The sequence below is a fragment of the Caloenas nicobarica genome, chromosome 4 (assembly GCF_036013445.1).
Source record: "Caloenas nicobarica isolate bCalNic1 chromosome 4, bCalNic1.hap1, whole genome shotgun sequence".
NCBI classification, from domain to species: Eukaryota; Metazoa; Chordata; class Aves; order Columbiformes; family Columbidae; genus Caloenas; species Caloenas nicobarica.
In genome coordinates, this window is record NC_088248.1 from 1,153,306 (window position 1) to 1,175,922 (window position 22,617).

The 22,617-nt window shown below is 52.1% G+C and overlaps 1 protein-coding gene across 1 annotated transcript; it reads left to right on the top strand.

Moving 5' to 3' along the window:
* Positions 1-17,452: 17,452 nt before the first annotated feature.
* LOC135988108 (growth-regulated alpha protein-like) lies at positions 17,453-21,070 on the top strand. Its single transcript, XM_065633764.1, has 5 exons — positions 17,453-17,549; positions 19,459-19,533; positions 19,614-19,730; positions 20,091-20,220; positions 20,983-21,070. The coding sequence occupies exons 1-5, from the start codon at positions 17,453-17,455 to the stop codon at positions 21,068-21,070; spliced, it is 507 nt and encodes a 168-aa protein (XP_065489836.1).
* Positions 21,071-22,617: the final 1,547 nt, after the last annotated feature.

The window sequence follows — 22,617 nt, forward strand, 5'->3', positions numbered from 1 at the left end:
GGAATTTGGTTTTGTTGTGTTATCAGGACGTGTCTTTTGATGGGCCACCTCCAGAGCCTGCCGTAGCCACCGGTGGAGCATTCCTACGAGCCCGGGTTGGGATTCGCTCTTGTACCCCAAACTCTCCAATTCCACATAAGTTCTTGGGGTGTTGTTTTCTTTAACATCGGGCAAGCGATGGTGATGGCACATACTGCTCTGGTCTGGACGCGTGTATACTGGTAATGCTTATGAAAACGTGGGTTTCTGTTGCAATATGTTAAAAAAAAAAAGCGTGCACCATTGCACCTTCTCCTGCCCAACTTCAATCTCTCAAGAAACACTTGACTGTTAAAAAAGGTCCTGTTTACGCCATTCTGGGTGTACTAACATAGGTTTCAATCAGTCTTTATTTGGAATTATTTTTGTACAGCCGCAGTTGTTGCAGAGAGACTGAAGGAGAATTTGCTACCTCTGCTACTGTATTTAGCAGGCGCTGAGCGCTGCTCCTGTAGGCGCTTGCCTTGCCAACGTCCCTGTGCCGCATCTGCTGTCACACAAGGTCCACCTGAAGTCGCCGTGCTCAACTCCCTTCGCACATGGCTTTCGGTCCTCGGGGGGTTAGAGCCGTGCCAGCTCTGGTTACACATCGTTCTCTGCTTCACTGAGGCTCAAGCTTTTACGTTATTGCTTGCTTTAGATCTTTCCGGTCCAATCTTTTAGATGCTGTGGTGTGTGGAGCATTTATGCCCACGCTGACCATCGCCTGATGTTGCTGCTCTGTGATCAGTTTACGTCTTTTGGCGTTATTTCTTGAGCTGTGAGCTTTTTAATAAGCAGCGGTAGGTGGCAGTGCTCCGTGGCCGGTACTCCAACCCTCAGCGCACGTCCTGCCTCTCTCATGATACAGATAAAAGGCAAATAAAACGTTTCGTGAAACGTGTTGCTGTTTGGCAGCATTAGGTTGTCAGCTCTGGAGACCGGAGCCCCTTCTCAAGTGCTGACAGCCGCGCAGGCTCTGCTGTGCCGCCTCCGCTCCGTACGCCAAACCCCACCTCAAGAGGCTGGTTTTTTGAGAAGCGTGTTTATGCCACGATAGCTTACCCAGCCGAGCAAAGCTGCTTTCCCTCCTGGTTGGAAAACCCCGCGCATTTGCAGGCAAAATCTGGGAGCAGCGTTCCTCCACCCACGTGCAGAGAAGGCGGTTTCCCGGTAGCTGGACATCCCCAGCTGTCCCTCCTGGCTGAAGGCGCCGGAGAGACCCACGGGCTTTGAAACTCAGGTCTCCGACGTCCCAGGGCTGGGCCGGAGGGAAAACTTTGGATACGAAATACCTAATCAACACCCGGCTCTTGCAAATGCTTGCTTGAGGCAGTTTTTGTCTCAGTAACAGGTTTCCGAAAGCGAACCAGCAAGCCACGCTGTTCTGTATTACCGGGGGCTGGATTAGGACAGAGTACTCCCGAACGTCAGGAAGCCTGGAATTCAAATCCGCACTCTGAGACTGGGCCAGTGTTTTAATTTCCGTTTCAGAAGCGGCAATACCCCACAGCAGGTGGAGCCAGGAGTAACTGACTGCACTTAGGCTCTCAACAAAGGTTTGAGCAGACATAAGCAAAGGCTGTGAAGTATAAGGTGGAGAATCTTTATTTTGTTGCAAGCACTTTTAGAGCCGTTTCCTGACGGCAATTGTTGTGTGTACGTGTGCAGGGAGGAGGATCCGAGCTGCTGCACAATTTCTGGAGTGTGAGGTTTAAGAGAAGCCGTTTCCCACGCACTATCAAGCCCAAAGAAGGAACATTGGACACAATATTCAGCTCAGTTCTCCCGTGTCACAACGTATTCTGCTGTGTCCTTATAACTGCGCGTTGGGAAATAGTTTTTCACTTTGCTTTCACCTCACGTGTAATTTTTTTTTTTCTTTTTGTGGCTCCTGTATAGTATTTCTTCCTCAGCTCACTTAAAGCCCGTTGCCTTCCCTGGCGTTCATCAGGTAAGGTCTTAATTAAGCAACATGCTTGCTATGGTTTATAGCAGCCTGTATGGGATATGAAAACCCAGAGTGGGGGAGTGCTTCTGGCTTAAATAGTCCATGCAAATCTTTTTTGGCACATGGCTGGAGAGATACCTAACCGTGATTGTGTTTGAACCTCCGGAGAGCACTGCCATGTCCTCCTGGGTAAAAAAATCAGAACAACTTATGTCCCTACCAAGGGTTTGAAACTCGCAAAATGCTGTAAGTTTTTAAGGGCAGCCAGACTTGGATCTTGCCAAACAAAGAGAAACAAAAGTGAGATGGGAAATGCTTCCCGGAGATGAACTCTTGGAGGACGGGCTCCTGTACAACCAAAAAAAGCAACAGAGGATGCCTTTGCTATTTCTGTGCTCCCTTGATAACGGCAAGATACCAGCACCTCTCAGGGATGAGCTGCCGGACTCTTGCGGGAGAACGACTGGACAGAAATCCAAGCTCAGAGGTAGGATTTGTAGTTTTAAGCAGATCAACGCAACAGGTAGTTACAGGTTAATATGCCCTTGCTCACCTCTGGCAGATGAGTTTGCCAAAGTAGATGTAACCCTGTGGAACACTGTAATTCCTGGGACCGTGAAGGATGTAACGTGACCGAGATGTCCGGGCTCTGCTCCACCGATGGTGACTGTGCCCGGCCCTGCAGAGGGACTTTTGCCTTTCTCCTGGGACATTAATTTCCAGTCTTTATGTGAAATCGCTGGTGGCAGCTGGGGAAGATCCAATCCATCGTAACGGGGTGTGTTTCAAGCCCTTTCTTTAGGGCACGGGTGCTAACTCAGGCACGGCCATTTTGCAAAACCGAGCCAGTCCTCTCTTTGGAGTCTACTACAAAGATCTGGGGTGTTTTTCTCCTTGCTTCCAAGTCTGCATGCACAACACACCCAAACCTCTTTTGGGCGTTCTGTAGAGCGCTTGACTCCTTCCCCCGTTCCCTACCCCTCGCTAGTTGCGCTGATAAAATCAAACCAAGACGGGCTGTCTTCGCAGGAGCAGATGACCACGCGACCACAAAATGCTCCGTGTGGGATGGTAATATCGACTTAGCGTTTGTGTTGCTCGGCACGTCACCGCCAGCAAAGTCCCGTCAAAACGTGAGCAGACAGCCCAGGGTCGGTCGCTTTCGGAGGACGGGCGCTCACCCAGCCCACGGCACACACCGAGACCTGCCCAAATCACCCTCCCGATTTTGAAACAGCGTAGACGGGGGAGTCTTTTGCATGATAAGGGCTGGCCAAAGGGTGCCCGCTGCGTCCTTTTGGTGAAGCGAAACACCAAACCGAGACACAGCCATTCCCTGTTTGCTTTGTGCTAGACCGATAGGAGCAATGGAGCCGCTCCCGCAAGGAGACAGAGATGCAAACCTGCACGGCCAAGAGTGATGTAGGGCAGAAGTGCCGAGTGGCAGCTGTCACTAGCCTAAAAAGAGCCTGTTTGAGGAGGAAAGGGCAACAAGACGTCACTCAGCCATGCCATTTGTTTAAATTCAGGGGAGAGCTGCAGATGGCTATATAAAAATTCCAGCAGCTGGCTGTAATTTTTAAATGAAGGAGGCTGGTTTGAGGGAAGGCTCGGTGGAAACGCAGAGGGGCAAAGGCAGAGGTCGGAGAACTGGTAACCATCCATGTGCGGTTGATAGGAAACGGCAGGGAAATGCTTTCGTGCAGAGAAGCCTGTTAGAGAATAACTTGCAGGCAGATAATAGATGCTGAGGGAGATGATTTTTTAGCCGACTTGACGCGGGCTCTCCGGGGAGTTGGAGCCTTGATGGAAATCGGAGTCTCGTCCCAGGGTTCGGCTGCATCGGCAGAAACTGAACTTGCACGGGTGAAACCAGCCCGAAACAGGGAGAGCTGGGGAGGGGGAAAGAACCGACCTGACACAAAAATCGTGTAGGACAGAGGTTTTTACGGTGCAGCCTGCAGGGCACCTGAGGCTTGACAAGCCTTTACATGCAGCCTACAAGGGGATTTTTTTTTGAACCGAGGCGTTATATTTATCTGGGGTATTGCGCTGCGGACGCGTGTTACGTGATCCACGCCTGGCAGCCCACTGGTGGAGTGGGCGTCTGTGGACGTGGCCAGTCCTACAGTAGGGCTTCCTGTCAACGACTTCCGAAAGTTTTCTTTTAGGCATCAGTGCTATCTGCACTAACGAAAACGAAGCCTTTATGAGGCTAGAAAAGAAAATAATCTCCTGAGAGTCATTTGTTTTATCGTGCGGTTTCATTAACTTTCTCGGGGAATTAGGCTTCAAGAACAAAAGAGGAAATAATAAAGGCAGTTTGTATTTTTTCAGGACCTGATGTCAGTCTTACTCATCTCTCTGAACTCTTTGTCACCGCGTTGTTGCAGGGCAGTTCTGGGTGGCGTGCCACGACCTGGCTGGAGTAGCGAGGAGCTACCTCTTTGTAAGCTGCAGCCTCTTTGTAAGCTGCAGCCTCTTTGTAAGCTGCAGCCTCTTTGTAAGCTGCAGCCTCTTCGTCGTGGCCAGGGAAAAGGGAACTCAGGGCTCTGTGTGTGTTGAAATACTGACGGCTAGGAGAATTCAGGCTGCAGAATGCCCTCAGCTCTCCAGGCTGCGTGGAAAGGGTTGCTGGAAACGTGTAAGCAGAATGAAAGGAGAGCGGAGAACCTGTTAATCGTGGATTTTTTGGTTCCTTGAGCACCAGTTTAATGTTAAACAACTTTCTGACTTGGGGGATTGACACGTGCTAAAAAGCTTTGCTACAAAGAGGAGAGAGAGACCAGAACGCGAATGCAAGGGGAATCCTGTGACTTTGAAAGCAGCAGTGATTTGCTAAGCTGCTGGGGGATGGCTGGGAACGCATTCCCACTGCAGCACCACTCCCTGGCAGCAGCTTCCCACGCGGTGAACGCGACTCATGGCGCACGTGTGGGACTCCGCCAGATCCTCTCCTTGACCTTCAAAGGAAACGTCCAGCACTACCCAGAGCTTGGCAGGGCGGGAATGGTGTAAGTCCCCTGTCCCAGTATTCGGGACGATGTGGTGTGTTCTGCAGCAAAGGCCCTGGCACGTCATGCATTTCTGCACACTAGCGCCTTGCTCAGATTGTAAAATCTAAGCTTGGAAATTACTGGAGAGAGGGGATGACAAGCCTGTAGGGAAGTAGTCGAGGGGGTAAAATTTCATTAGCTTGCTCCTGTCTCCCTCATCCCCATCAGCAGACAGCTGAGGAAGGCACCGAATGGAGCATCCCCCTGGCTCCCAGCTGGGAGTGCTTGACGGGGAATGGGGCAGCCCACCGGCTCCCACCTGAGCCCACGTGCAGATCCCCCTCGAATGAGCTTCCTGCTGGTGGCAGGAGACCCGGGGGCCTCATTTCTTGCCAGAGCAGCCTTGTGGAATGGAGCTGGGAGGTACAACCTGGCTGCCGAGATGACGGGGTTTTTGCTTTGTTGCTCCTCTTACAGCTCCTGGCAGCGGTTAGACTTCAACATGTAAGTACGCACGGTTCTTCCAATTGCTTTACGAGTGGTTTCTGCTGGTGGATGCTGTTTGACTTGAACAGGAGTTGCTTATTATAGGATTATACCCTGGTCCCCTCTTCTTTCAGATGTAAGCAGGAGTTTCTGTTGGATTGCACCGTGAGGAGCCTTTTTCTCAGCTGGGCGCTATCACCCATGAGATAACACGTTGTCCTTTGAGCACAGGCTTGTTGGTGTCAGTACACTTGTCTTGACAGAAATTGAGCTGAAATTTACCCTCTGCTAGAAAGTTCTGTGCCAACACAGGGGTTTTCTAAATGGTTGGAAAAATAGTATTGGGAAAAGAAGGAAAGAATCTGTTTCCTCTAATTAAGTTGAAACAAGCAAAACCTGTGTTGGTGAGATCAACCGTTACCCTGGTTCGAACCTGCAGCAATAACATTTTGGGTTGTTTCTGGCTTGTTTTTTCTGGGGAGAGATGTGTTATCATGTATTTTACCTGTCAGACTAGGTTTGTTTTAGAGGTGGAAGTAGAGGAATAAGAAAGGAATGAAGGGAGGGAGGCGCAGAGCTGGTACATCCCTGAGGAAACGAATGCCTAGGTGGCACCGGAGCTCATGTAGACACCATGGGCCTTGCTACATTTGATGGGAAAAGACTTGCTGAAATTCCGGTTCCACAGTCCCAGTAAATTGCAGGGACCTCCTCACCTCTACATTTTAAAAGAGGAGACATGACCATTTCAAGGGCTTGAAACTCAATAAAATAATAACCCAAGAACTTGACCTGCTCCTTTGAGAAGTCCGGTGCTTGGGGTAATGGGACAGCTGCTCTCAGTTCACTGGGATCCAGCGAGTAACGCGTTCCCAGGGGAGCTGCGGAGCATCTGAACGCAGGAGCTGGGAAACAGGCTTTCGGAGCAGGGTCAGGTGCTCAAGGCCAAGGAACAGACGGAAAAAAGGACTCTGGCTGGTTTGTTCTTTGGGGTTTTTTGGTTGTGTGTTTGCTCTTTTTGTTCTTGTCCGTCTGTTTTGTTTTCACCCAGAAGTTAAAAGCCCGACCAAAGCAGTGATGAGAGGCTCCTCTGCTTGGCCCTCGAGTTATCTCGTGTGCAAATTATGTCCCTGTCCGAACAAATCCTGGGAGCTGAGGAGCTGGGAAGGGGAAGGGAGGGGAAAAGCCGCGTTGCTCCCCGCGCAGCCTCGCGCAGCACGGGAAGGGCTGGCGGTGCCGGCTTCGGAGGGCCGGGGCTGTTTGAACAGGGCAGGCAACGAGGAGAAGACTCAACCGCCCTGGGACAGGGTCTCCTGGACTTTGGGGACAGGCCAGGGCCCGGCTTTTGGTCTCCGGAGGAGAAAAGTTCTGTATTTGGAAAAACCGTGCTCTGTTGTTATTGCTTTTCCCATACAAAACCTTCCCATTATGTCTTTGAACCAATCTGTCGTTCTCGGTGAAAATGATGTTTATGGAACACAGATTTTTGGGTTAGATCAGTGAATGTTTTTACTTCCATTTTAAGTACTTGTTATTTGAAGTAACTTCGTAAACACGCTTATATTACCGGTGAATGCACAAGCTCTGAAAACCGAACGATGTGAACAAAGCTGCTGCGACAGGTCCCAGGCTCCTTCCAGAGCGAAGAGGGCTGAGGAGGGTTGGTTCATCGTTGCTAACTCTAGAAAAAAAAATTGCAGCCTCCTCCGTGCGCTTCAAAACACAAATGAACTGCGGAGGTCCTGTCTTCCCGAGCGCTCGGCGGCCCGCCGGGAAAAGCTGCCGGCAGCAAAGACATGATCTGAGGCTCTGGCGAGGAGCAGGGATTTTGCCGATGGCAGATACATTTGTTCGGGCTGGAACAACCAAGGTCTGTCGCTTGCTGAGAAGGTGCTGCGGGGAAGCTGGAAATTCCCGCAGCGTGTTTGCCGTGTGAGGTAGGGAGGAGGCTTTTGGCACTGTAGCAATACGTTGTGGGGTAAAAATGGTATGTTCTGCTTAAATGGTTGCAAGCTGGGGGCGAATTACTGCGTGGATCTTAGTGAGCTGAGCATCCCCTCTGGAGGGGAAGGGGACAGGGCAAGGTTCGAGGTTAAAGAGGACTGAGAGGGCGCGTATCTGATCTTGTGTGTTGGCAAAGGGTCCCCGGTGTCTCCCAGGCTTGTGGCGGGCTTCATTTGCCACCCTGAAATGCAAGTCCTGGTTATGACTAGCACACAAAGCCATGTCTCAAAAGAAGGGTTTTTCCGTAGGTGTGGTGGAAACGTGGGCTCCCTGCTGCCAGGTTAGTCCGAGGTCGGGCAGGAAGGTGACTAACCCTAGGAGGGGCTGGGGAGGGACGCGCGAGGGTACTTGTGCAAACGCCCCGAGAGCTCGAGGGGTTCGGAAAACACCCCCGGGCCTCAGAAACGGAGGAAATAACACAAGGAAATACCAGCCGGGTTGGGCGAATTGCTGTGGTCTTACCTGTGGGGAAACGGAGCTGGTGACACGGATGTGTCATCGGGCTGGCACCGAGAAGGGAGGCAGGCAGGGGCTCCTACCTGGGCGCTTGGAGCTGCCTGTCTGAGGGGACGTCTCGGGGGCAGTGACAGAGCCAGCGGTGGGGACGAGACACGGCTGGCTGGTCTTGGAGCCGTGCGAGAGCTGGGGCGGGCTCTGTGACCTGCGCGCGGCACCGGACGGATCGAGGCAGCGAGCAGCAGCCTTCCTCTGCTCGCCTCGCGCAGCGGGGCACGGTCCTAAGGCTGAGAGAGGAAACGGTCCTCTGAGCGGCAAAAACATTCCAATGGCGTTTAGCACCGTGACCTTTAGACACTTCCGCGGGCTGATTCAACTGGAGTACAGAAAACAGCGTGGGTGAGGCAGGGCTCGGTGTAAACCGGCTGTGAATCACGCTGCTGCGACGCCGTCCGCCGCGGTACGTGGTCTCCCGGTCCCACGCCTTTGAGTTCTGAGCAGACAAACATCGTCTGCTTTAGCACAACAAATTAAGCAGTGGAGAGGGTCCATTGCGGTTGCCTACAAACGCTGGATGAGTGTTGAAGCAGAAATGTCTTACTGTGCAATAGTTGCATAGTGTCGTTTGACTGTTTGTGTCGGCTCTTGTTTCTAAAGCATTAAAAATATCGACCGGTAGCCGGTACCAAATGCTTCCTGAGTGGCAATTTGTATTACACAAACCCTGGGGAAACACTCCCTGGCTCCTGTATTGCCCCCCTGTGGCTGTCTGGCAAGAACTGCATCTTGTGTATTAATAAATACCAATATTTGAGGGGGATTTTGTGTTTCTACCAAACTGTATAGTTTACTCAGTCAGTTGACACCTGTTTCAATTACTCAGAAGTACTGACTGTCACAAAACAAAGAAATACAGTGTAAAAGTGAATAGCTTGTGATTTGTAGCGTTCGCTAGCTGTGTCTTGTGCTTTACAGGGGAAAATCTCAGCAACTTTTGGGGACTGGGGGACTTTGGAGTAACTTAGTGGTTTCTTATGAGGTCGATAGGCTTAGCTAGGTGTTAGGGTAATAGTACCGCTCCTCAGTCTCTCCTTCCTTTATCTTTCACCTCCGAAGTCCTACACTGCAAGTTTGCACCCGTGTTACTTTTTTAGCAAATTGGCATCCAGCATTGTATTGGGGAAATCACGTCTGTGGGGTGCAAAGCTCCTTTGCATGCAAAAACACAGCAGAAATTAGGAAGGAAGTTTGGGTCGGATGTTGGGAAAAACTTCTTCCCCCAAGGGCTGTGGGGCACTGGAACAGGCTGCCCAGGGCAGTGCTGGGGTCACCATCCCTGGAGGGTTGGACAGACGGACATGAGGTTCTCAGGACATGGGGCAGTGCCAGGGCTGGGTTATGGGTGGACTCAATGAACTCGAAGGGCTTTTCCAACCAAAATGATTCTGTGATTCTGTCCCCTAAACTTTGGTGCCACCGTTGTTCCTTTTTTGGGTCGAAGAAAACAGAAATCCCCAGAGTATAACGTATGTTCTCCCAGCCCTTGATCACAAAAGCAATGAGATCACGTTCTCAAGCACTGATGCTTTGATAGCTGACTGTCCTTTGCATTTTAGTTAGGACACGTAGCTACGTTAATACTCTTTGAGGCCATGAGCTCGAAAAATGTGTGTTTTGGTGAACGCAGAAATAACTCTTGTATTCTGCACTGCTTGCAAACTTGGGCTCTAGAAGTTATACTCTCTAAGGTTTCCAGCTGTATTTGCAAAGAAGGGCCCTATAGTGTCTCCAAAGGAAAGCCTGGGCTTGAGAGCCCAAAGCAGGGCAGCATGCAAGATGCTCAGCTTTTCAGACTAATACCTTTCATAAGATGGGACCAGATGTCCGCGGGGTCGCCCGTCCGCAGTGTGATTCCCCCTCCTGCTGGTGGGCTCTGCAGCCTCCTCTTCCACCCACAGATGATCCCATGCGCTTTGTCCTGCGGCGAGTGCCCCGTGTCTCCAGGCTGACATGGTTGCAGGCTGTTTTCCTCCTCCCACCCTGTTTCATTGCCCCGTGGGCTTCAGCGTGTCCCCCAGCAGTGCAGGAGAAAGACGGCTTTCTGTCCACGTCTCCTTTTGCTCATCACCTCTCAGGGCGATCACTGTCCTATGCCGCAGTCTTCCCTGATCCTCCCTCAAACAAAGGTCCCTTTGCATTGTTGCAGGGTCTAACCTGCATTTCTAGATTGCCAGGACGCCTCCATGCCTCTCCCCACCCAAAAACCTCCCCTAAACCCTACTCTGCTGCAGAGCATCAAGACAAGCCTGTTCCACAGGTTGCTGCCGCTCTTGCCTGGGAATGGAGTGAAGCTCCCCAACCTGTGTGTGTGGGGAGGGGAGGAAGCCCTCCTTTTATCTCGCTTTTTCCTTCTCTTTTTCCTTCCATCAGCCTGAGTTTGCTCGGTTCATTCCTGACCTGGCACCCGGGTGCTTGGTCCTTCTGAGCTGCATCCCACCTCCATGCCCGCCCCTGGGGGCACCCAGCCCCCGTGCAGGACCCGCCAGCGCTCAGCGCTTTTAGTGCACCGTGGTCACTAACAGAAATGACAAACCGTGGAAAACAAAAAACAAAACCACAAACCAACAACCCTAAAGCTGGTGGTTCAGCAGTGCTTCCTGAAAATGCCTTGCTGAACGGGGGCGGTGGAGAAAGCCCTCCCTGATGACAGCAAGCACACGAAGCACCTACGAAGACGTTAAACTTTTTCCTGCACAGTCGGTCAGCTCTGACTGCCATCTGCCCACGCCTCGGGCACGGCGGTGGATCCCGGGCTGTACCGACGTCTCGCTCCCACTCGTTTCTCCGGCTGCCGCCCGCGCTGCCGGTGCCTGCCGCTCCCTAGCGGCGCTGAGCCTGGAGCCTGCCTTCGCACCGCCTTGTCCTGTACCTGCCGAAACGGGCACGTCTGCAAGTGCTGGGAAGGGCTCGGGGGAAATTTCACAGTGTGCTTGTCCGTACATCCCTTTCTCTCCAGGTATTTGCCGATGGACCCTGCCTGCAACCAGTTACGGGGCTCCATGTCTCGCCCAGTACAGCCATTCTCAGGGTCTTTCCGCAAAACAGATTAAACGCCTTCCTTTAAGAAGGGCAAAACATTCAAGATAGTGGTACGTGTGTCACACAAACAACTTAGCTACAACAGCTGTGGCTTTATCTCGGTGCAATGGCATAAAACAGCAAATATGGCTCTGAAACTAAAGAAGGCTTATATATATATATTTTTTTTCCACCTCTTATGCACTCTCGAAATGCTGACTTGCTGTATGTGAGTCCTGTGATGTCACTGCGAACTGAGAACCTAGCTGGTGCCTTTTTTTTTTTTTCCTTTTAACAAAGATTATTTCTCCACTTTCAAGTCTAATTCCTGTACCTACATGTGAGCGCTTAAGCTGCCCGCATCCCCCCGTCCCATGCTGGGAAGCAGAAGGAAAGTCTCTCATGTTGTTATGCTAAGTTGGTATTTTATGTGGTGTCTTACGTCGGGGAAACATCTTTCCAAGCGCTGCCCTTGCACACCCCCTCAACCTTCCAGCCGGCTAAAAGTGCCACGTTAAAATATCTCCCTTTCAGTCTGTCCGGCAGCCCGCTCATCAAATGGGGTGTTGGATTTTGTCGGCTGAAATTCAGACCTTTCAAAAAGAAAGGGCACGATGCTGAGACCCAAGTTGCTGTCTCTCAATTTATTTTGCTGCTTCAAAGCAGAGTCGCAACTTCAGAGGTGAAAATGGAATAAAACCAGCAAGTCGTTGGAATAAAGCGTTCAAAGGCAACCTCAGAGAAAGGAAATAAAAACTTGATTCAAACCAATCTGCTAGCAAAGAGTAGTCCTGTCCTAACTACAAATCTGAAATGCAGCTACAATGCCAAACGTGATTTGAGTACCAGTCCCGTCTGTCCAATGTCACAACAGCATGCAACAGATGAGCTCATTTGATTGGAAAATGTATTTTAATACAGGACCCTAATCAGATATATTTGGGGAGGTTCAGCTTGGGTCATGTCTGTGATGTTTCTTCAACTTGAAGCATAGATGTTATAACCCCTTGGCAGTTTTGCTTCTCGTGTCATTATTTGAACAAGGAAAAACACACCTGAAAAAAAGGAACATTTCTGCGTTTGTTCAAGCAGCTGATGTGTTAAAAGATCCCGGTTTTCCACAGGTTATTGTTTGTAGTTTTCTTCCAAGGCCTCTGTGCATCTGCAATGGGGACCAGCAAACTAAAGAAAGGAAAAGGCTGTTTTCTGGTCAATCCAGGGGCAGGGGAGGAGGTGAGTTTATCTGGCCCGTGATCTATAGGGTGTATTTGGTAGGGGAGAAAGATGAAATATTTCTCGAAACAGACAAAGGCAAGTTTCCCTTAGCCACCAGTTATGTCAGGCTGTCACTGGTGTTTCATCAAGTAGGAAGCTGGTGCAGTTTAATATTTTTCTGTGTCAAAAAAGGGTTTTTTCCCTTCCTGAGGTCGGCTTCCTTGGTGCACAGCCCTGAAAAATCCGTCTTGTTTGGTGAAAACAGCTCTTCCCTTGTTTTCTCCTTGCCCATGGCTAGCAGGGGTGGGAAGCTTCAGGTTTGGGACGGAAAGCCTTTGTCGTACAGCAAAAGCTCGGGGCAGGAGATGCTCTGTGAGAGGCAGCCACCCAGCCGGGGAAAGTGGGGTGAGAAAGGGGGGGAGACGCACAAAGGGCTTCGGGAGCGTTCTGGATCCAACCCAAGGCTGCGCCCTGTGACAGGTGGGCTGTTTAGGACCATCAGTTTCCCGGGTGCGTCTCATGAGTGATAACTGAGATGCAAACCGAGGAAAGATCAAAGCAGATTTGGTGGTTTCTATGGGTTTGTGCTTCTTGGTTTCACTTTCCGGTGTTTCCCAAAGCCTTTCTTCTCTCCCTGGGCGCTGCCCTTCATCTGCTCCCGCTTTGCACCGGCATGCAGACCTTCCAGCCTCCAGCGCGACTCGTGAGCTCGGCCAGCTTTGTTCTTTCGTTCCTCCCAAACCTGAAAGGGTGTTGGATTATTTCAGCCGCGAGACAGCCCCTTTCAGTATCGATTCTCTCCGCTGGCGAGATTTACATCCCTTGCAGAAGTTGGGCTTCTCCTTCTCCGGGTAGCTGCACGGGCTCGTCAGCATGCACAAGGCTTTGAAGCCCAAAGTGCTGATTCAGGGGTGCTGGGTCCAGAAGAAAGGGTCAAGAAGGGGCTTTCCAGGGGATGGGAGGGCTCCTCTCCTCCCCATGAGACATTCATATCGCAGAGATGTGGTTCCTTCTCGGTGGAGACCTGGATTTCCCCTCCATACCATGTGCACTTCTACACGCTGCCAGAGAACAGTGACTCTTGGCACGTCTTCTTTTCTTTAATACAACTGCTCCTACGGGGGCTTGGGGGTGAAACGTGGGGAAAGTGTCTTTGCTGAGGGAGAAGAGATGGGGAGACACATGGCAAAAAGAGGATAAGATCTTGAAACATTAAGTGGATGTTAATGAGAAAACAGCTCTGGGTGTAAGCCCAAGTCTGGTGGTCGGGTTTGGGTCCGTTGGGACCCGAGCCAGAACATCATCCCCGGTAGCTGGGTGCGATGTGATGTGGGAAAGCCTGTGTGCCACTGTCAGCCTCACCAGGACGGTCAGTGGGGCTGGCACTCGGTGACCGAGATGTCGCGGGCACGGGATGTTCCCCGTCTTGAGGGTTCTGGGCACGTCCTTCTCCATGGAACACGTCACTTAATCAATACCAGCTCTTTAGAGCAGATCTTGGTGTGGGCAGCTGTGCATCGCAAGGTCTAGTGCCTTGGTGGCATCTCTGCATCTCTTCGCTTCGTCGTGTGGTCCGTTCAGCTGCTCATCCCGCCTCGTTGGCTTCCCGTCCTCCAGGCAGCTCGGCCCCGAGCTGAATGTGCCAGGTCACGGTCCCCGCGTGCAAATCCCACCTAGAGAAGAGGGTCCTGCGGCAATGGCAGTTTCCGAACCCTTCGACTAGCTTTTGTCACCTTGGGGTTACTTAATTCGGCTGGACCTCATCAGAGGAGACCTTGCTTTGAGGCGGGAATCGGACCTGATGCGTGACTGGTGAACTTTTCACGTAGGGTGGATAAACTTAACATTACTTGGTCAGACTGGAAATGTCAAGCTACTGCAGGCACAATATTTGTAAATACCGCTGTGGACAGGTGGAAAACAGCACAGACAAATGTCATGTGCGCTGTGGCAATCAAAGCCAGGTAGTCTGGAAAGGGATGACATTTGTTGGGAAATGAGTCAGTATCACACATGTGAAGCAGAGATGTGCCCCTAGACATTGGGCAGGTTTTGTGGCTGAGGAAGCTTGTGTCAAGCTACAAAGCAAGAGATGCTGCTTTTCTAAAGCTGCCCTACCATATTCTGACTTAACCAAGAGCAAACAGGTCAAGACCGTGTTTAGCTCTACCAGAAATAATAGTCATGGGTTTTTCTGCAAGCTGAATGGTGTGGAGACAGCTTAATTACGCACTCAACTAAAATGGAAACCACTAATATTTGAGGAAGAAAACCCCCAAAATACCACTTTAAACAAACCTGCCAGCCTCTAGCTGCGTTTATTGAGATGTCAGAAGGAGAGGGCACCTTGCCATAAAGCTCCTTGGGAGTTTGGTGGTTGTGTTTGCCTAAATAAGTTACCCAAACCGGGAGCAATTCGGCTCAAGCAGTTAAAATGTGCCTTCAGGAGGCTGCCCCCTCGGGCACGGAGGAGAGATGTGCTTGCATGTTGGTATCCTTGTTGTATTTCTGGACTTCATGGCATTTTCGGCACCTTTTTTCTCCTTGTCGTGGGCAGAAAGGTCCAACCATTAAAGCTCGTGCGACTCCTTCCATACCTCGGCACTCCTCTGGGTCCGACTCCCTTTTGCAGTCGCCTAGCTTGCGGTGCAATTGCTAAAACCTCGAGCTGCCGCCCCGACGCTCGATACCCGGCCTCTCGCCAGGTCCTCGGTGCTGCGGGACAAGTGAGGGATGGAATCCCGCCGCTCAGATTTACCTCCTTCTCTTTCACACCCTTGCGTAAGTCTCATTAAGTGCTGGAGCATCCTGACCGGCGTCGCAACGTCCTCTTTCTGTTCTGGGGATGCAACAAGAGCATCAAGGCCATGTCGATGGGCATGTCTTGCTTATAACGCCCCGGCTTGCAATTTATTGCCTCGTTCCCTGCCGCAGCCTGACTTGGTTTTAACTCATCGTGGACTTGCTCCCGTGCTGGGGCAGGTTTAGCCCTCACCGTCACACAGATTTCCTATGCAAATGGCTAACGGCGACGCTCGCTCGACGGCACCTGCAGCGTCTAGACCGGTTCCTTCGCTTGCGCCCACATGCAAATTTGTGGAGAAGGAGCTGGGACCTGCGGCTGAGTTGCTGACACCGCCGCTCTCTGGTAAAGCCATTGGGTTTCATTCCCGCTTTAACATATTCCTTTTTTTTTTTTGCTTTGCCGGCGAAACTTTGAGGAATAACGCTGCTTCTCTGCTTCACATTAGATTCATTTTGGATTAACTCATATTTGAAAAAAATGTAGAGCTCCAGGCAAAGAAGCGTGGGGGTGCCGGGGTATTTCTCTGGCGTGCTTTTCTAGCGGCAAGTGCAAATGAGCACAGCGGCCCGGGGATTTTTATCCTGCCCTCGCTTGGGGCCATTTGCATCTCTGGGGTGGACGGGATGTCCCAGAAACTGTCCCCGCTCTGGGGCGATGTGCTCTGACTTGCTGCTGAACATGTACGACACCTTCCCTCTGGCACAAAGCGCCCGCTCGCTGTAGGAGTATCGAATTTGTATTTCTTACAGGTTTCACTTAGTTTGTCTTGCCCTGACGGAGCTTTTGTTCGTGCTCCAAGCCTTTCTCCTTCTTCCTTATCCTTTCTCTTACATACCTCCCTCTTACCTTCTGTGTCCCCTTTTTTAGCCCTCAAGCAGACCAAAGACTTAAGCCTTACTTTTAAAGATGCCCGTAGCAGGCTTTTCACATGGCGCAGGTGTGCAGAGCACAGGTATGATCACACCACTCTGCCACCTACAAAAATGAGCAAGAAAATGAAATCTTGTCCTCATGGCACACCGCCGGCGAGTCCCTGCACCTTCTCTCAAAGACAGTAGCTGGTGGTGAGCTTGATAGGTGGTTTGAATGACCTAATTCTGGACCGATTTCGTTAGGCTTTGGCTATTTCTGGTGCTCTCACGCTGAAATTTCGCTTCTATACCTGGTGCCTGCTGCAGTAAGTGCTGTCTGGTTTGCACCTGAGTCCAAATAAAGCTCCACCAAGTTGTGTCTGAGCTGATAACCGCCAGCTCATGGCCTTGGAGACCCACACATCCCAGTCGGTCGTTCCCTTCCCCTGGGCTGTACTCTCGTGTTGGTGTTACTTTATGCAAGATTGGGCTAGTGATTTTTTTTTTTTTTTTCTGTGCTTTATGCACCCAGTTAGGGTCAAAACAGATTTCAAACTGAAATAGGCACCAGTTGAAGAAGGCATCTTTGAGACATGCACGGGCTGCAGGAGCTGTGGGCAGGGCTGATGGATGGTCTTGCACTTGTTCATCTCTTGGGGTATTCAGCTAAGAGGAGCTTACCGCGGTTCTTGAAAATCCCACCAGAAGGTGCTTCCATCGCTCCCTGGGAGCCAAGGGGGTGAAAAATCGTGTGGGCGGCCACCTCAGCAGCTCGTGGCGTGGTGGCCAAGCATGTGGGGGAAGCTGGGTTTTATCTCCCCAAAACACGATGTGAAAACCTGTGGATGATGGTGATGCGAATGGCCTGAGTCTTCTGCAATATCCGTAATTTTTTGGGGGGGGGAGGTGGAATTGAAAGGCACGTGAATAGGTGTTGGCTGAAGCGCTTAAGATTTCCACCGAGCCCAGTGCAGCAGGTTAAGTAGGGTTTACCGTGCCACTTGGAGCAGCTCAACTCCGAAACAGGAGGCCTGGAAGAAAGGAAGGCCAGCTGTATAAATGAAATATTCTCATTAAAACGCAACCAGGAGAAGGGACGTCAGGAGAAACAAGGGCTAGAGAAGGTTTTTTTCATACGTCTATAAATGAACACAGGCTGCTTGGGAGCGTGTTTGAGAGCTGTTGGAGGCACAAGGCGGTGGGGGACACGGAAGGAGCTCTGGCCTGGACATCGGGTGCCGTATGAAATGGCTGAGATGCGCTTTTGTACGACACAAGGGAAACCATCCCTGTGCTGGGGTCCTGGGCGCCTCTGCCTCAGTCTCAGCCGGTGCTGAGACAGGTGTGGGTGCAGCTCTCCCTCAGGTTTCCGCAGGAGGTACCTTTATCTTCGAAGCAGGTGATGAACCGCAAACCACAGTGCTGACAGTTCACTGCAGTTGGGGTTTCTTTGAGAGGTAATTTTCTTTTTTTTTTTTTTTGGCAAAAAGCAGTTTTGATCTCTCCCGCAAGGAGTGCGGGGTGAGCTGTGGGGAAAGGAAAGGTGTGCTGAAGGCTGGCTTTCTCCCAAAACCAACCGAGCAGCGTGGGCATGGCTGAGAGGCTCCGTGCTCAGCATCACTTTGTTGCCACAGGCGTCTCCGACATTCAGGCTGGACATGGGGAAGGAATTGCTGCCCCTGAGGGCGGTGAGAGCCTGGCCCAGGTGCCCAGAGAGGTGGTGGCTGAACCATCCCTGGAGACATCCCAGGCCAGGCTGGACGGGGCTCTGAGCGACCTGAGCTGGTGCAGATGGCCCTGCTCGTGGCAGGGGGGCACTGGGGGGGCTGGGGAGGGCCCTGCGACACAAACCCTCCTGTGACTCTACGATGTAGCCTCTCGCACATCCTCACGCGTTGGCTTGCAGAGCAGGTGTGTCCTCACGCACGGGCAGGAGAGCCGGCATCCCCATGGCGTTTACATCAGGACTGGGCTTCTGCCCATCTCAGTCGACTCGTTACAGACCAAGGGCTCCATCCCTGGCTCATGTGTTTGGAGATGCTGTGACAGGTTGTCCCTCCTCATCTTTCAGAGGGGGCTCAGGTGTGTCAAACCTCCAGTTTCCCTCTGCTGAAAAGCATGAGCTCTCTTCTCCGTTCCACACACGGCTTGCCTACCTCCCTTCTCATTTCCCATCATCTGTTTTTCAGTGTCTTCAAGGAAATCTTTAACATTGCTGAACTAGCCTGAGGCTTTCTGTGGCTCGATGCCACTAAATTGCATGTTTTTAAGCGTTTTAACGGCCGCAGGAGCGCAGCAATGACAGGCAGCAGAGCACTTCTTTCCTGCAGCAGTTGCAGCCTTTGGGAGGTGTTCGCACCACATTTGTGTAGAGCTATGATTTAGGTACCATAGGAAGGATGTCTGGAGGATCCAGTGAGTATTTTTTTAAAAAGCTAATAAAAAAATAACATAAACTAAAAATTACTCAAATCAAACTCTTGCCTGCAAAGGTCCAAGTGCTGCTGAAAGCACGGAAGCTGTTAGGACATCAGTTTTGGTTGATGCTGGCGCAGAAAAGCCCACAGATCGATATGAGGGCCACTTTTCTGAATCACTGGCATCCAGAAAGCGGTCAGTTTAAATATAGCCGCAGGCTAGATCCTCGCCCTCCTTCCCCCTTTTCAGAATTACCACTCGGCATGAATATTAGCTGCTGCAATGGCTGCGAGCTTTTCCTTCCTGAGAAAGCACCCCGGTGTTTATCAATATACGCATTAGTCAGACTCCAAAACCACCATGACTACTATTGAGACAATTTATAAACCCTGGGATTACAGTATCTCTGTCGACTTCTCCTTTCTCGCTGCGTCCACATCTCTTTCGCCTTTCCTACCCGAAGCAGAAACTCGTAGCGGCTCAAGGACCAGCGCGGTGTTTTGGGGGAAACCCAAGCGCATTGCCAGAGCCGAGCCAGAGCTGGGCTTTGCTCTGAAAATCTGCATCTCGGTGTGAATCGAGAGGGCACGTCTGCAAGGGAACCGCTGGCTGTGCTCCGTTCATCGACTGCCGTGCCACCTCACCGCCCGAAACAGCAGAGCCTGTTCTTGGGGCTGTCTTTCCAGAGCCATCCATGGGCCAGAGCGGGGACGCTGTTGGTCAGCACAGCCTGCCCAAAGGACGCTTTGATCCCACAATCACAGAGCGGTTTGGGTTGGGAGGGATCTTCGAAGCTCCTCTAGTCCAGTGTTCTACTCTTACAATAAAATGCTAAGTTTGAAGGGTCTGAATGGAAATGCAAAGCAGAGTTCTGTACGATTTTTCCGTGGTACAGTGCTAGGCATTTTTGATGATGTAAGAGAGACCGAAATAGCATAGGGGAATTATAGCCCTAAGAAAGAAATATGTAAATATCTGAGTGTATTTTAAAAAACCCTGCTTACCTGGGGTTTGTGCTCTGACTTGATTCTGGGCTCTGTTGGTGGTTGAGGGGTAAATGTTAAAGGAAGCCAAAGGTGAAATTTGTGCAGAGCCAGCTAATCAGAAACAGGGTGTGTGGAATCCAGATCTGCCCCTCACCCCCATGACTGACTTTAATCAATAATGGTGTGAACTCAGCTTCTGATTCGGGCGCGGGGAGCATCCGAGAAATGTCGTCACCGCTGTTCGCGCTCCGCTGGCCAGATGTGACGGGTGAAGTCTGAACCTCGCCGCTCACGTCGGAGCGTGACCCTCCCGAATAAATAGGGGCGTTTGTTCACCCGGCCGCCCAGTCCGCCTCGGGGCCGAGCCCGCCGCCAGGATGCGAGTGCTGGTGGGGCTGGGCGCGGGAGTCCCCGCGCTGCCGGGGCTGCTGCTGCTGCTGCTGCTGTCCCGCGCAGCCCACGCAGGTGAGCTTTGCGCATCCGTGCAGAGGTTCCGCGGCTGGCAGGTCCCAGCTCCTGGGAGGGGACGGCATCGCCTGCGTCCCGCGCCCACGCGCAGCGGACGAGGCACGGGCTGGATGCTTAGCTCGGGGTTTCGCTTGTAGCCGAGGAAACGCGTGATCTTCGTCCTTTGGTAGGAGCCGGTTCGGCTTTCGGGAGCTGTGTAAGAGCAGGTTACCCAGGTACAGGCGCAGGTAATGAGGTGTTGTCACCAAGAGTACGGAAAGGGACGATTTCTTTGGCTTGCTAAAGGAGATTTGGAGCTGCTGTGTCTCTGATTGACACCGTTTCTCTCTGTAAGTTGCCACATTCTCTCTTTCTCAGCCATCCTGGAGGTGAACGGAAACCTGAGCTGTAGGTGTGTCAAGACAACTTCGGACTACATCAGTCCGAAGAGATACGAAAGCATCGAGATAAGGCCTGTGGGAAGCACCTGCAGACGGACGGAGATCATGTAGGCGGCACGAGCGGCTGACGGAGCTGAAAGCTGCTTTCTCCTCCGGCTCCCGGGCTGCACCTTCTTCTGCCGCTGCCGCGCTTCTCCGCTCCCTTTCTGGAAAGCAAAGCTTCACAAAAATGCCAACAAGCTTGCTCATGCCTCGGGGCTGGAAAGCATCAGCTTGCCTCTGCGGGAGGAGATGCATTAGAGCTGATGTGCCAGGGGTCCCCAGGACCTAATCAACCCTTTCGAGCAGGGGAAAGAGTGATTTCCAACACCGGGAGCGTGCTGGGGAGGGGTGTTTGCAGTTTGGAGGAATCAAGTTCTCGGACACCGAGGCAGGATGAGCTGTAACCATTTTTTCCACTATTGATACCAAGAGCAAACAGCGTCTCGGGTCGAGCCCTTACCTCGTTACTCCTACCCGGGCTAAGTTACGCTGAAGTGTGAGACACCGATGCTCAGCACTGACGCGTTTGTGCCTTCTGGCACAATACTTTCACAGCCCTATGGATCCTGCTGTTGATGTATTGCCCTTAATCCAGCCTTGTCGCCAACAGCTCCTGTCTGTGTAAATCTACATAGAAAATTAGCTTTGAACAGTAGCCCCTGGGCCCCCAGAGCCGTCTTTGCTCCGCATGGGAACATGTTGCATCTCGCTTTTTCGTGACCGTTCCGCAGCTTCTCCCTGTTGCAAGCAGCTTTCCGCGCTGCGCCTGCTCGGTCTCTGCCTTTGGAGGGGAGGGGAACGCTCAGAAACTCTCCTTTGCGTTGCAGAATTAAGTTAAAAACCTCGGGGAAGGTGTGCGTGAACCCTGACGCCCCTTGGGTGAAGAAACTGCTGAAGCGCATCGCCAGCACGTAAGTGGCGTTGAGGAGAACCCTGCGGCTCCGCTGGCCGTGGACGGTGTCCCCCCACGCCTGCGGCCCTGGGGACGCCCTCGGGGGGAGCCGGGGGACCGAGGGACCCCCTCCCGAGATGAAGCGGGGTGAGACTTTGCCGTGCAAAGCGGCGGTGGGACGATGCTGCCACCCGTGGGTCGTGCTCCCCTCTGCCGGAGCACAGTGCTGCGCCTCGGAAAACATTTTGGCAAAAAAAAAAAATTGTATTTTGGGGAGGAAGAGAATCGGCGGCAGGAGCGGCGTTTGGCCATCGCGAGCGCGTTGGGGTGTTGATGCTCGGCTGCAAAAGCCACTTCGTTTGGGACAGCCGGCACAGCAAAGGGGTGGCCGGGCGATGTCCCCACGGGTGGCGCTTGCCCCGGGGAAGCAGCCGTGACTTCCTTCAGCTGCGCAGCAGCTTCCTCCCCTCGGGCCCGCTTTTTGTCAGCATTCACACATTTCTCCTCCTTCTGCTTTTCGCAGGAAGAAAAAATAAGTTTCCTGCTAAGGAAGTTGTCGCCGGGAGCCCCGAGCCGGGCGGGTGCCAAACCCGGCTGCTCCCACCCGCCCCGCGTCCCCCTGCCCAGAGCCCCGCGGCAGGTTCGTGGGGGTGTTTCCCCCCCGGATCAGTGTGATTGTGGATGTTTTTTTACTCACCTATAGATTTCGAAGCGTTTTTCCGTCAGGGGCTGCTGCCGTCCCTGTTGGAATGACCTTGTGGCTCTTTTTGGCACGAAACGCTCATCAACAGAGCGTGTGTCTGGGCTCTTAATTACGCAGCGCGGCGTGTTCTGTCCTGAGAGCTCCAGTCAAATAAAATCTGGTTCTTCTTTTCTGCTGTTGTATTTTGCCTGGATCTCCTGGTTTTGAAGAAACTTGGCAGAGCTTTGGTAAACCCCAGTGTTGTAGTTGAGTTTACCGTCATTTGCATCCACCGCTCTCGTATTGGAGCTTTTTCACAGATACACTGGGGACATTAAAATGTGCGTTGGAATATGCGTCAGGTGAGGTATTTCTACCATAGGCAGGAGGATGAGGGCAGTGCCCAGGGGTGCCGGGGAATGAAAGCCCCTCTTAGATGGAGGAATGAGACAAGGGCCGGGAAAGGACCTTCTAAGGTCCCTTCCAATCCAAACTGCTCTGCGATTCTATGAGAGGACGGGTGTCCCAGCGCTGAACTTCCAGCAGACCCAGCACGGCTGGCGGGGAGCAAAGCTCTTTCCCAGCACAACCTCATTGTGGCCTCTTTTCTCTGTCTGTGCCAATTTTAGGGCCCGATATTTGCGAGCGAGCAGCCGAGTGATTGAGCCGATGCACCCCCCAGCCAAACACGGCTGCTCGGGATGGGGCCGGGGTTTCAGGCAGCCGAAAGGCTGTTGTAAAGCAGCAACAGCTGATAAGGAAATACAGAGGATGGGTGCGAGGTCACTTTGCAGAGTTTTGGGATGATTTGCCGCAGGGGGAAAGAGCCAAAAGCAACCAGAGCTCTGGCTGGAATGCACCTTGCAAGGGGGGAAATCTGGATTTAGG